This window comes from Poecile atricapillus, chromosome 3 (genome assembly GCF_030490865.1).
Source record: "Poecile atricapillus isolate bPoeAtr1 chromosome 3, bPoeAtr1.hap1, whole genome shotgun sequence".
Taxonomy (NCBI): Eukaryota; Metazoa; Chordata; class Aves; order Passeriformes; family Paridae; genus Poecile; species Poecile atricapillus.
Genome location: NC_081251.1, coordinates 94150969 through 94165615, shown reverse-complemented (window position 1 = coordinate 94165615; position 14647 = coordinate 94150969). Strand labels below are relative to the sequence as shown.

The following is a 14647-nucleotide window of genomic DNA, read 5'->3' as shown; positions in this document are numbered from 1 at the left end:
TCTCCTCCGTCATTTCCCTCATCTCCTCTTTGAGTTCTTTAATCACAGCAGAAACCCAAGCCTGCAGTGGGCCATGGATGATACTCTCGAAATTTCTAAGCCTGGTGGCAACAGAACCCACCATCTCTAGGTTGTTATCAGCATTAATCATGCCAATGAAAGTCGTGTATTCACATGGCCCTAGCTAGATTTGCCAGACTCCACAACATCTGCCCAGTGCACCTGACTGTCGGGGTCATTATCATGCTGTCCGCCCCTCCCAAAAAGGACCTCTAATATTGCCACTTTTCTCAGCTGTTGGATCCCTTCCTCAATGGTTTTCCAGCCCCTTCTATGATAGTGCTCTTCCATTCTTTCTGTGGACAAACCTTTCTCTTACACTCATTAAAAGCCGCCCCCAGAGGGAAAGGGGCCCTGGCTCCCTGACGAATATCTGATTCACACCTGAGTTCTGGGTCAAGGGTCCCACATTCCTTGCCTCACCACCATCCAGTTGCCCATCTGTACCCATAAGGTCCCAGACCCGAAGTACCCAGGTTGTATAAGCCTCACACCCCCGCCTCACAATGCCTTTTTGCAGATTATGGAGACTTCCATACATCAGGGACTCAGTAATGATTTCAACTTCTGGCTCCTCTGTGGGTTGTGAGGGCCCTCCTTTCTTATCCTTATCAACAGGGTGCTGTGATTTGATCTTAGACTTTCTCGTTTCCACAGGGGCAACAGCTGCTGGCTGTGACTGTCCCTGTGGTTCAGCTGGAACCTGGACGGTTGTAACATCTGTGGGTTCCACTGCAGCACTATCAGACTCTCCCTCTTTGAGGCAGGGGGAGGGTTTCCCAGCAGCTGAGGAAGTGCACTCCTTTAGCATCTGGCCCATTTCATGTATCTCTCTCACCACAACCCCCACCCACTCTGGGTGGTTCATTTCTGAGGTGGGCTGTGGGGCAGGGGCAGGCTCTGGAGCAGCACTCCCCGTCTCTGGGGTTGTGCCAGGTTCTGGGGCAGTATCCTTAGTCTCTGGGATAGGTGTCAGGGTGCTTATCCCAGTCAATTTCCCCTTATCTCTGAATGCTAAGTAGAACAGGCACATCAGCAACACCAGCCACTGTATGATGTCATTAGCATCTAGAGAAGATTTTAACCCTTTGAAAACTGGTGGAATAGGCCCAAGGAACTGGGTGAAGGGTTGGGAGAAAATTTCCCCAGCTGTCATTTCCTCACAGTAGGTACCATTATTAAAGTAACCCCAAAACCATGCAGTTAGTGTGTGATAGCTCTGAATCCATGAGCCAGCCTTCCAGAGAAACTTAAACATCCATTAATTCCTCACCTTATCAATCCACAAAACAAACTGGATAATAGCCACAGTAGCCTTAGTTATAGGACCCATATTTAGGTAAGGTGCAGCAAATGGGAGAAATATAGCCGTGACCACATGGCCCACGAACCTGGGTAAGCTAGACCACATGGTTCTACCTAACAGGGTTTCTAAATCCAGCATACAAAAGTGACATTATTTAAGAACTGTTATTCCTTTTTCACCCTTTTTCTCTCAGTGCCCTCAGGCCCCACCGTCTTCTTGGTTCTAGAAGACAGGTGTCTGCTAGGGAGGGCAGGAGCCTCCCTCGGAATGAAAATGTAGACCCCCCCTCCCTACGAATTACTATAATTTTGAAATCAAGGGGCTCTCAGGCAGGGATCTGGGGATAGGAATAACAGTTCTTTACTAGTATTTGTAACAAGGCAAACAAACAACAATAACTACAGCATTAGCAAGAAAACAGAACCAGGGACCCCGGGACAGCCTTCTTGGCCGAGATGGGAAGGGATGGAGGAGAGGCTTTGCTTCACAAACCCCCTCGGGCGGGCAGTCCCGGTGCTGCTGCAGGGCTCTGAGGAACACTCAGCTGGAACAGCAGGGATGAGCTGAGATCCTGGGCTGGTGGCTGAGGTGGATCAGCAGCTCCGTGGCAGTGCCTGGCACTGCCACACGTCCCAGCAGGACAGGGGGTGCGAGGCCACCAAAGAAGAAGGAGAAGAAGCAGCAGCAGCTCCGTCTGGGTGATGGCAAATTCCCTTCTGCCAGCCACAACAGTTCCCAGGGAGAGTCCTGCTCTGAAGCTGAAGAAACCATCCAGCCCCAGCTGCCCCCACCCTCCCTTTTCCCTGCCCCTCTTCCCCCCTGGGCCCAACCAAACTCTTTGTGTTTGTCAAGTACCAGCAGTAAGGTTTCTCTGCCACTAATGGGTAAAAATTCCATAGGTGAGCCAGAACAAAAGGAAGAACACCTAACCCCCAACACCTGTTCTACTTGTGTTGTAAAAAAAAATAACCAAAATTAGAAAAGGCAAAGCTCACCCCCAGCAAGTATGCAAGTGTTTATAAAAATCAATCACTCATGTGTTACTAGATATGAATATGAGTCCAGTGCTGATAAAGACTGTGGAAAAAACTTCTTTTAAGATATGATCAAATTTAGAAAATCAGTAATTTTTTTCTCCATGAATTGCTGGAGATTGACAAGACACTAGTTAGAATGAGAAAGTTTGTTATCGCTTTATTCAAATTTTAAATTAAAAAATTGCTGTACTAAGCTAGTTACAAAACCTTCCCTCCCTCCCCTACACAGAAAGCACATACAAGGAGTAATTACAGAAGTAATGCAACCTGTTGACATTAGCAAGCAGGAAATGTGTGATGAAGTTATAAACTCAGGAAAAATATGAAATAAAGTGAGAAGAGTTTAGTCTGCTTTTTTTCCTTCTCTATTCTAGGGGGGTTTTTTGGAGAAGAGGTTATTTCTGGCTGTTGATAAACCTTCCATACCTAAAAAGTACAAGGAACTGGTACAGTGAAGTCTTAAGGTAAGAAACTGTATAGAATATGTGACTTCAAAGCAGAAATTCTGAGTACATGTAAGAAAAAATATCTTAATTATAAGCTCTGTGCAAGAAACTTACTCTGCTGAGGATAGTTTTATGCTGGGTACTCTTTAAGGTGTGTTTCTTGGAGAGGCTGCTTGTAAGGAAGCACTAGTAGTGCCTTTACTACTGTCACCCTCACAGGTAGGATGCTTCTGTCCAGAAAACAAACAGTGAGGCTTTTAAGACTGCTGGGCATTTGAAATTTGCTGAAGAGTTTAGGGTTATGTTATAATCTGGGGAGACTGACTCAGTATTGTTTGGGAATTCTTTGTATTATTACATTCTGAGGAAATGATATAATAGAATAGAAAGAAAAAGAAAAAAAAAAAAAAGAAAAAAAAAGGAACTGTTAGCACAAGCATATTCCTAACTAGGAGTTATTTTTCTGAATCTGGGCCTAAGCCATCGAATTTTCAGTTTTATTCTTTGCACAGTATATAATGACAACATAGAATTAAAAGTGGATTTTCAAAATATTGTTATATTAGAGACTACTAGACAACAGTTGAGATGAAGATGCAATTAGTAACAATACAGTAATTCAGCCTGCAGAGCTCCTTGCTACTTTACAAAAAAAAAAAAAATCACTCACAACTATGGATTCGTAGGCTTATTGTTGACAGGGCATGCAAGTAAAATTATTTGTTACCATTATTTAGCAGGGCCTTGCATTCTGTTAGAATTCAAGCAAACTGCATCTGAACTGCTTCATTTTGCCTGGTTTTATATTCATCGAGAGACACGGGAAAAATAGAATAGACAATATACACATTGAAGTGTTAATTAAAAAAAACACAATAGAAGTGTTAATTAAAAAAAATCCCACCAAACCTGGAACCAAAGAAATTATGGGTATTTTCTATCCCTTCTCTGAGTAACACCAACGGGTCACTGCCTCTGCTCTGAGACTGGGAGAGACTGCGGCCATGGCAGGACAGGGCTGAGCCAAGGGGATTGAATAGACACAGCTGCAGTGAGGGGAACAGTGATGGTAGCTGTTGTCCCAAACAAGGTGTGTGGGGACTTTTCTTATGTTGGGTTCTGGGGGTTTTATTTTTTTCCCTCCCTAGCTCTGGGAATCCAGGATGCTTCCTCCTGGTGAAAGAAATGGAGATGGACATGCTGTCCAAATGGGGATAAATTTTCTATGCCCTTTTGAGGTGTTCTTTAAGAAGGAACAGTTCCTCCCTGTTAGCCCACACTCCAAATGTTAGATGTATAAATAAAAACTGGCTGTGTACTCCCTCATCGGTTTTATTTTGAGATTTTTTTTTCTTTCTTTCAGAACATTGGATTTTTTAGGTATTTTTTCATAATTGTTGCCCATAAAAAGTCTGGAGGAAATTCAGTAATTCCAAAACTAGAAAAGCATCAATATTTATTGCTTGACAAATTTGTTATGGCTGCTTGGAAATACTAAGATACCTCAATTCCTAGGTCTACAGTCTGCTGTGCAACTGGGTATTTCTTTGAGTTTATTTTGACCCCAGAAATAATTGGACCTTTAGGAACCTCAGGCTGAATTTTACCAGTGTCTCAACATACTGTAGAAATAAACCAAATAGTTTCAGTAAGATGCACATATTCTTCTCAAATTCTTTCATTTTGATGGACACATGTGCTGGTAAAAACTAATGACTTGCCTTATTTTAAGGACTTTTCTTTCTCATTGCTCTTCCCACAAGATAACAAATAAGGTTAACCACGAGCAAATAAGTATTCATGGATATTATTTCTTAATAGGAGGCCTTTGCCTGCATTCCTTTGAGGGTAAGAAGTTGTACAATAATGACTGCTTTATTGATTTGAATGTAAAAATAAATAAATAAAGTTATAATTGTTTCTCCATCTTAGTTGGAATTCAGAATTCTTTTTTTTTTAGTGTCTGTAGGGCAGTGTAACTTGTGTATTACCTTCTGTATTACCTTCTGTAATTTGTTATTCTATCAATTAATGTATTTTTTTTTGACAGTTTATCAAAAGCCATATGGTAGTACACAAATTGAACTAAATTTAAAGTTTGAATGCTCTTTTTATTTTCAGAGTTGGTGGTAGTTTGTTATAACTGTGTTATGATTCTTGTTTTTGACAGTTTATTTTTTACAAAGAGCAAAAGGAAGCTTGCAAAACAGAAGAAATCAAAAAGACCTTACATAAACCAGTTCTTTTCAATATAAACTAGCTACATTCTTAGCCTATAAAATGTCCCTGACTACCATGTTTCCTTGGCCATTTGGTGCTGTGACAGTGGAATGACAAATCCCAAAGTACTGGCAGAGTCTAACAGCAAAAGCCATTTGCAACTTTGGAAGAACTGCGTTTGTCCAGACTACGAGGCAGCAAGAGCTGACAGATGAGCATTACAGCAACTTTTCATGCATTTGAAAACTTGCAAAAGGGTTGGTGATTTTTGTGACTACAGAAGGAAGAGTTTTTACTGGCTTCAAAGACCAGATGACTTAGTGGCATTTTAGGAAAAGATTTCTTGCAAGATTTGTTAGACACTGAAACAGATTGTCAAGAGACTCTAATGGCTGACAAAAGGAAAGTCCTTAAAGTTTCTTTAGTATCTCTTAAGGGTGAACCATGTGACAAAGTGAAAGAAGCGAGCTCTGTCCAGTTCCAGTACTTTTATTTCATAGATGCTGTGGGGATAAATGACCTTCCCATAAATTAATTATTGTAACTGATGTTTTCAAGGTGCTTGTGTGTATGAGCACTGGAAGTTGACAATCATGTTAGTAAATGGGTTGATGTAAACAGGCTGCTGCCAAAGAGGGAGGTGTTGTAGCTGCCCTTTTCAGGCTGGTTTTCAGTTCAGTGGGGTGACAAATGTGCACAGATTAGATGAAGGCAAATCTGTCCCTTTTGCAGCAGCAGCTGCTCAGTGTGACCATGGAACAGGAGTTTAAAGCTCTACAGTCAGGGGATGGTCACTTTCTGGGGTGATTGATACTACATGTCCTGACCTAGGGCCTTGTTCAAGAAAGAACAGGCTGAAAAAGCAGAATAATGCAAGACAGCTGAATGCCTTCTATAGCAAGCTATCACCTTTTATATTAGCCTTAAATTGAAGTGTTAGGTACTTAGTTCTGTCCAGTAGGTTTTAGCAAACACACTAATTCAGGAACTTCAGTTTTCAACTTGCAAAAAAAAAATGATAGCTGGAGAGAGGTAACCCACTAGTAATGAAGCTGGACAGTGTATGTGTCCTGCTTCAAGTAGGGCTTTACCTCCAGCTCTGTATCAGTTGCAAAACTTACCAGTGATGATGAGAAAATGAGTATAGTATTCAAAATAATCACAGTAAACCATTATCACAGTGTCCCTCTGCTCTAGTGATGTAAAATTCATACTGCCAGCAAGAACCATATTTTGCAGGCGGGGAGAAAGTCTAAAGGAGGTAGAAGATACAGGAGAAATCTTCCATTTGTTATTTGGTCTAGCAGAGATGGAGTTAATTTTCCCCACAGCAGTCCCCAGAGCTGTGCTGTGCATTGGCAGCTGTAAAGGTGCCCATAAGACACCAATATTTTGGCTGCTGCTGAGCAGTGCTGGCACAGCATCAGCACTGTCATTCCATCATCTTCCCCTCACCAGGAGGGTGGGGGTGGGAAAAATCTTGGGACCAGGACAGCTGACCCACTGACCAAAGGGATATTCCATACCACATGATGCCTGCTCAGATACAGAAGACAAGGAAAAGGAGGAGGGAGGGGGGACATTTGTTATTTACAGTGTCTATCCTCTGGAGCAACCACTGTGTGTGCTGAAGCCCTGCCTCGTGGGAAGTAGCAAGACATCACTCAGCGATGGGAAGTAAATAATAAAAGCTTTGGGCTTTTTGCTTTTCTTGTGCATACACTTTTTTTTTGGTTTTTTTTTGGTTTTGGTTTTTTTTTCGTTTTTTTTTTCCTTTAGTAACCTGCCTTCTCTTGACCTACAAGGGATTTTTTCCATCTTATTTTGCTGAGGAGGGGGGTGATACAGCAGCTTGCTGGGCACGTGGCATCCAGCCAAGGTCGACTCACCACTATTTGCTATAGCATTTTAGCAATTTGCAATGTTACAGGGTAGATGTAAACCCAATGTAGATGAAATAGTACTTTTGACATAAAACTTGTAGGATTACACGTGACACTGAAAAATTAGGTAATCAGAGACTGGACAACACAATGCAACATAAACTGCAGCCAGCCCACACTTCGTGGAGCTCCAGAAAAAAATCTTCAGTTTCTTACTATTATGTCACTTTGTTCCCACTTCTGTGTACTTGCTGCTTCAGTTTGAAACCTTTTTCCTTTAAAGGCCTCAAAACTCCTGTAATGTACGTCAGCTGCCAGGTGTCTCCTAAGTCACAGATATTCCTGCAGAGCCCAGCAGAAGCTAAGATATAGCATGCACTTATTCCTCTGGCACAGTGACTTCGGGGAATAATGAAAGGCTACTCCGTAATCCCAGTTTTCCAAACCTCACTCTTGGTTAGCAGTTGCATAAATTCAGTGTCAGAGGCTACATTTACAATTTTGTCAGAGAGTTTAGAATCTCTTCAGGTTTGGCCTGTGCTGCCTAAGCTAGCAGGAACTAAATAAGCTGGAGTCTTTGTATGGATGGTTGTTAGGGATACTTAGATACATAAAGATGCAAATAAATGCTTCTATGGGCTCTTTTAAACCCCAACATTTCAGGGAGAGTTAGTGGCCTTTTTGTAGCTTCAGGCACTTGATTTTTCTCTTTTTTTTTCTCCCAACCTGCCTCTCTTTGGCAGCAGATGCAGGTGTCCAGCATACAGATAATCACTAGTTTAAAAGAGGCTTCTGTGGCTCAGCTAATTCCTGCCTGGCAGTTGGGCTGGCCCATGGGAGCTCTAGGAGTTCCCCAGATGCCCGGCTGTGTGAGGGACTGCTGACACCAGGATGCTCAGGGACTCGATCTGCAGCTTCTGCTGCAATGAAATTGTCACCTGCCGTCACCCCTTGAGTCTCACTCTCTTCACTGAGAAATGCTGTGGGAGGCAGGAGGCTGGTGGCACGGAGATCAGACTTTCCAGGCAGTGTTGTGTCACAGCCAGCGCTTGCTCACAGCTGTGTGGCTGAATCCGATCAAGTGTGTGGCTGTGCGGGAGCGGAGTGTGGTTCCTGGCTGTGCTGGAGCGGACTGTGGTTCCTGGCTGCGCTGTGGTCCTGGCCCAGGGCTTACCCAGGAGAGAGCAAGCTAGCCAATGCCAGAACTCTATGGGAGCAGTGGTAGTGGTTAAAAATCCCGGGTGACCCAGGCCATCGTGTTTGCCATACTTTATTTGCATGAACGTGCAGAAACATATTCACGTCTCCAATATGCCTTGAGCTGCGGAGCCCGAAGGTGCTGCACTTCATGAGGTGTTACAGCAAGTAAATGCCAGTGCCAGCAAGAAAAAAATATGCCTTTTAAATGGAAAAGATCTGAGTATTTTCCACTTACGGATAGACTGGTAGGAGGGAAGAACAAAGTTGATTGATCTCTGAATGAAAACTTGATGTCAATTAAATATCTCAAAGAGTTCAAGACCTTACAAAGGTTATATTTAAACAGTTTGTCTCGCTGCTTCCACGGAGCTGTTAATCAGTTTTACCACTATAATACTAAGCAGCCTTCTAACATAAATCATTGTAGGGAAGTGTGAAGCGCGATCCGGGACGAGGGCGGCGAGCAAAGGCTGCGGAGCTTCGCGGCGACCCACCCGAGTTGGGATATGGCCGTGCCTCCCGGCCGCCGGCATTTCGTGAGCGGTCTTTAAGCACTCCGCGTTCCTCATGCCCCGGGGCCCGCCGGCCAGGGGTCGAGCGCGGCGGCAGCCGCCCCCGAGCGGGGGCAGAGGCCGGCGGAAGGCGCCGCGGACGGGCCGAGCGCTGCGGGGCCGGCAGCCCGCGGCCCCAGACGATGGCGCTGCAGCCCCGGCGTTGCGGAGCGGCGGCGGCCGGCGGGGGTCGCTGCGGGGCGGGCCGGCGGCGGCGGCGCGGGGCTGCGGTGCGCGGGAGGCGGCGGCGGCGGTGCCGCACAGCCGCTGGTGCCGGTCCCGACGGAGGCATGAGGCGCTCGGGGCGGGCGGGCGGCGGCGCGGCAGAGCGCGGGTCGGCGCGGCCCTGAGCGGAGCCTCCGCGCCGCGCTGCGCGCCCGCACAGCGACTATGGCCGGGGGAAGGCGAGGGCTGGTGGCGCCTCAGAACACGTTCCTGGAGAACATCGTGCGACGGTCTAACGGTAAGGGGGCACCGGGGGCGAGCTCTCGCCGGCCACAAGGAGCCCAGCCGCGTCCTCGACGGGGACAGCTCCGGGCGGGGGGCGCCGAGCGCCGGCCGCTGCCGGGCGGCTCCGCCGGAGCGGCGCATCCAGGTGCCGGAGCCGGTGCCGGCTGCGCCGCCCAAGTCCTGCCGAGAGCCCCCGGGCCCGGCGGCGGGGCTCGGGCTGCAGGTGCGCTGGCACGGCGGGATCCGCGCCCCGGGACCGAGCGGGGGCAGCGCCCGGCCCCGGGCGGGGGGCTCGGGGCGTCTGGCGAGCGGCGGGGGCGGCTCCGGACCGGGAGGAGGTGCGGGGATTCAAGATGGTCCCTGGGCACGGAGAGCCCGGTGCAGGGACATCGGCCAGGGCTGCCTGCCCGAGTTGGAAAGGGAAGGTTTGTCATAAGTGAGGAGAGAGTTTGCCATTTTGAGGGCTGAGGGCAGATATATTTCTTTTTTTTTCTTTTTTTTTTTTTTTTTTTTTCCTAGTGTACTGTAACCAGGTCTGTCTTTTGGAAAACTGTGGAGTGGAAAATGCCTCGAATTTCACAACTGCATGCAAATATGTATTAATGCTATCCAGATTCTTTCACTTAGGGACTTACCAAAAGCTCTGTAAGCCGGCGACCATGCAAGTGTTCATGGGTTTGTTTAACCTAGGCATGATCATTTCTTTTAAAGCCCCGAGCATAAGTTATGCCATTTTTAATGCTTCTAGTGACTTCAATGGGGTTACTTCAGGGATTAAGAACTTCTGGTATGGTTGAGAATATGCAGGATCAAGCTCCTTTTGAAGACAAGATGAGTTAATTAATTAAAAACATAGTCAGTTTGTTCTGATAAGGCAGACAATTAACCCTCTTGATAAGCAGCAAAAAACTCAAATGATCCCAAGAATTATTTTAATTATTTTTTTAATTAGGCAGTATTATTGGAGAACTAGCTTTTGATAAGACCATATTTTCACATAAAATTGTGAGGTTCTTTTTATAGGTTATTTCTCTCTGCAACTTTCCTGTAAAGGGGAGGGGGCTGGAGGCTGCATTCCTGAAAAAATTACTCTCCAGTCTTAAAATGAATCTTGCCCTCTTATTTTTTTTTTTTTTATGTCTTTTAAAATGAATGCTACATGTCATCACATTCAGGCTGCTTCTCTAATCTTCCAACAACAGTTATTGAAGGTTTTTCTCAAAACTGTCTCGACTTTGTAGATTATTTTCTTCATTAAAAACCAATTTCCTCTTTTGGCTTTCAGTGCCAAAGCCTCGATGCAATAAATCAATTGAGGCTTGGAGATGGGGGGGAAATCATGCAGCAGAAGCTATGCTCTGTTTCTTCCTCTCTTCCCCCATTATTAAGAAGGTGTCATAGCAGAGTGTGGTGCTAGACAGCACAGGTAGAATGACAGCACTCCATTTCCAAATGCTCAGCAAGTCCTGAGGACTGGAATTAATACAAGTTTTTAGATTAAGCTGGGTAGGAAATGATGCACAGTTCAGACATACTAAGTTAAGCTTAGGGAAGTAACTCAGGTTTAGAAACTTATTTCTTCTGTGATGTGCCTTCAAGTTTTTGCTGAACCCAATCCAGCTTTGCTTAAAATGTGGTGCTGTCACATACCAATGTTGGATGAACCAGTTTTTCTAACCCTTGCCTGTTTGAAGAGACAAGGACAGACTCCTTTCTCTCGTGCTGAGGCAGGGCTGTGCTGACCAGCACGGGGGCAGTATGGAAACATGCCAGTTTCTTGTTGCCTGTCTCATCTTGTCCTGCCTGCTTGGCCATTGAGATGATTTGGGATGCCCACACGATGAGTGCTTAAATGCGCCCATAAAGCTTGAGGTTTGGCTCTCCTTTCTTGGTTTCCTTCAATTGGGTAGTAATGTGACCCACAATGAAACTATCTACGCCATTTGGGATTTGCCAAATAAAACTTGGGCTTGTTGTCAAGCTTGTATTTGCTGGCACATGCAAGCAAGTTGAGTAGTGCCAGCAGATATTGAGTTGATACAGATATAGGAATGTTCCTAATTTGGGGAGGGAGGATTCCCTTTGAAAAGAGAGAAATTTTGTCGTTGAACAGGAATAATGTACTAAGTGCTTCACATGAAGAAACTTGTGCATGATATGAGTATCATCAGTCACAGGTGGACTGAGAAAAGTGTATTTTGGGGATGTTAACTCGGTGAAAGGGGCTGTATGGTGATAACATAAAGGAATGAGCATGCAGCCTCTTTTACAAGCACTGGTCTAAGGGCAGCACTAATCACACCATTATTTTACTAGTAGATTTACCCAAGGAATTCTTTGGGCAGCCTTTCATGTTAGATGTGGGATTGGTGAGCTGATGCACATTCTATGGCTAAAGGTAGTAGCAGTGTATGTAGGCATGCATGCTCAGGGTTTTCTCCATTAGGGTTAAAATTTGGCTCATGTTTATAGCACACCTGCAGCAAGTCTCACCTCCAACTCCTTTGGTTTGAATCGTCTACTTCAGAGATATGAGAGCTTCTTCACAGGCTGCAAATTGACTGAGACGGGTTCTCATGCACTGAATGCCAGCCAGAAGAGCAGTGCTAGGGTTAGAGCTGCAAAACATTTCCTTCCCACACACTGGAGTAAAGAGAGGATGGGATGGCCTTAGGACAGCACACACAGGAAAGAACATGTAATGTGTCATCTTCCTAGACCTGTGGACCTTGTGATTTCTTTTCACACAAGGACCTTCTGGATGAAGTGTGAGCTTAAGATTTGTCCTTTGAAATGAGTGACACCATAATTCCGATCATCTTGTATTTAATGTTTAAAATCCATATTCCTATACTAGCCATGCAGAGTAAGAAAAATAAATGTTGCATGCAGTGGTTCGTTGACAAAAATTTCTTTGAAGCATTGAAATATTTAAAGACCAGAACACCCAGTGGGACAGAAAATGAGCCCATGCTGTAACACAGTGCAGTATATAAAGAATCACTAGCCCCTGATGGTTACTGCTAATGTGATATTAATGTTTTTCTTGGTAATGTAATACGTACGCAGTATACAAGCACTGTAATAATAACAGTTATAACCTGGATGGTGGCCAGGGCACCCAATTCAATTAGTGCAGTTTATTGTAGAGGATAGTGGTTATTAGTGATATTCCAATGTTTTATCAATATCCAGAGACAAAAATAGTTTTTGATTTATGTAAATGCCAGCTGAATTCTTCAGTCCTTCCTTGGTCAAAATCCTCGTTGAGGTGAGTGATAATTGTGCGTGTATAAGGATGGCAAAAGTAAGCCCTGTGTTTACATGGCTTAGGAATTTCAATGGAAGTCGTAGGTAGTTTTCTGATTTATGGACAAAATAAGGAGGTTGGAAGAAGGGTAAGTTAGAAGGCATAAGGCTTGTGTGAATTTAATTATCCTTTCACAAAATGCCCTGGGAACACACTAAGGAGACATCAGTTATGGAAGCAAACCTGCATCTTTTGATGGAGAATGAAGAAAGTTCCCTGTAGAGGGAAAGAAAAAGCACCTTCAGACATAGATCTTGAGTATAACAGACATATGCATGATTTATGGTGTTGCTTTCATTACAGGCTGTAAAGTCCCAGTACAATAAACATTTTGCATCCTGGGCATGCTAACCTTGTATCATCATCTTAGACCTAGGAGAGAAATTAACTTTATTGTAAACACTTCTGAAACTGAAACGACTGGTTTTGTCTTCAGCCAGAGAGAAATGGAAAAGAAACTTAATGGAGAATGAGAAATGAAAACAGCAGACCTTCAGAAACTGCAAGAGGACAGCTTGTAGGTTCTGGGCTAAGGACATTTTCCTGAAGAGAATGAATCAAAGGGTTTTCTTGCTTCCTGATCTTCCTTCTTTCATGTTAACAACTGCGGAGACACATATATTTTCATCCATGCTTTTCATACAGTTGGTCAGTACATAGAAATACCTATTTATTATTACGGTCTTTTTTTCTCACCATCACTGGAATTGAATGTAAAATGTTTTTTTTTCTGCTGGCTTTTACTAGGCCAAAAGTCTAGTTTTGAATGTGTGCCTTTATGCATTTAGAAATGTACAACCTGATTTCGTTAAAATTACTTTTATAGATAGTAAGGAAAAAAATGTACAGAGATGACAGGTAATGTGATTTAAAATTAATGTTCTGAAAGCTCAAAAAGTTCTCCTGTGATAATTCAATGTATCAATCCACTTTTACATTAAATCCTAGAACAAGACTGTAAAACAAATCTTAATGAAACCCATTCATTGGAGAATTGGTTAATGCATTTTTGTAACTCATACATCAGAGTGAGGGGGGAGTTAGATCTTGTCTCAAATACTTTTAAGGCTATAATCAGTAAATCAAATGGCTTCTTTAAATTAAAGAAAAACTCATAGTTGATGCAACTGAAGTATGCCTTTGTCTGGATTAGTATGATTCAGATCGTATGGGATGGGAAAAACAAACCCCCTGACCAGCTGAAGGATGAAGTCTCACTGCTAAACAGTGTTTTGTCCTTTAATAAGAGTGGTGCAATATCTGACTCTTACCAACTGATGAACTTTCTTATTTCTGAAAATCACCTAATTATCTCACTCTAACACCACATGTCTGTAAACCTTGTGGGATTTGTGTTTTAGTGTTTATTTTTTGTGGTTTTTGTGGGGGGGAGGGTTGTGTTGAATTTTTTAGTTTCTTGTATGGACAGTACTGCAAGAATAGGTGACAAATCATGTTGTCCATAAAGTACATATGATACTTCTGGCACAATTTTGGTGCCATTTCAGCTATTATTCAACTATTATTCTGCAGTAATTTGCTTTATTAAAAAAAAATAAAAATAGATAATTATAGAGATTTTATAGCTACAAGTGTTAGAACAACCCGTAATTTTCAATTTAAACTTCTTTCATGGTAAATGCCTACCGTGAAATAATTTCTATAACAATGCAAAGTAAGAATGTTGAGATGGAAATGGTAGTTTTTTCTCTATTCTGCTGGCTGCAATTAGCATTCATTTTCTGTAATGATTTAAAGTGACTCACTTGAAGTTGTTGCTTTAGTTAGAGTCTCTCTTGTTATTTGTGAAAAGAACAATGATATAAATTTTTTAATAATTTTTTCAACTTGCACTTGCACTTTGCTCTGGTGTACACATGACAGTGTAAGTCAGGTTTGAATAAACATGAAATGTCTGTATTTAGGGAATTGTGTTCATGCTGTAGCAACCAAAGAACTTTAAAATCCATTTTGTTTTGGAAATTAAATAAATAGTTATATAAAACTTATAAAACAGCCCAAATGAACCTATTGGTATGGGTTTATGTTTTTTATATTACAGTGAGCTTAAAAATTTTGATCTCAATATTAAAGATGGATCATTTTGAGGCCATTATATCATTATTCTATAGAGAAATCAAATTGTTCAATGGGATATTTAGACACTGAAGCACTTCCACTGCA

The 14647-nt window shown here is 43.3% G+C and overlaps 1 protein-coding gene across 1 annotated transcript in view; it reads left to right on the top strand.

Annotated features, from left to right (window-relative positions):
• The first annotated feature begins 9093 nt into the window (after window positions 1-9093).
• KCNH1 (potassium voltage-gated channel subfamily H member 1) overlaps window positions 9094-14647 on the top strand; it is a 173480-nt gene continuing 167926 nt past the window's right edge. Inside the window, exon 1 of the mRNA XM_058835556.1 lies at window positions 9094-9166. Within this exon, the coding sequence (XP_058691539.1) occupies window positions 9094-9166 (73 nt within the window). The remainder of the gene's footprint in view (window positions 9167-14647) is intronic.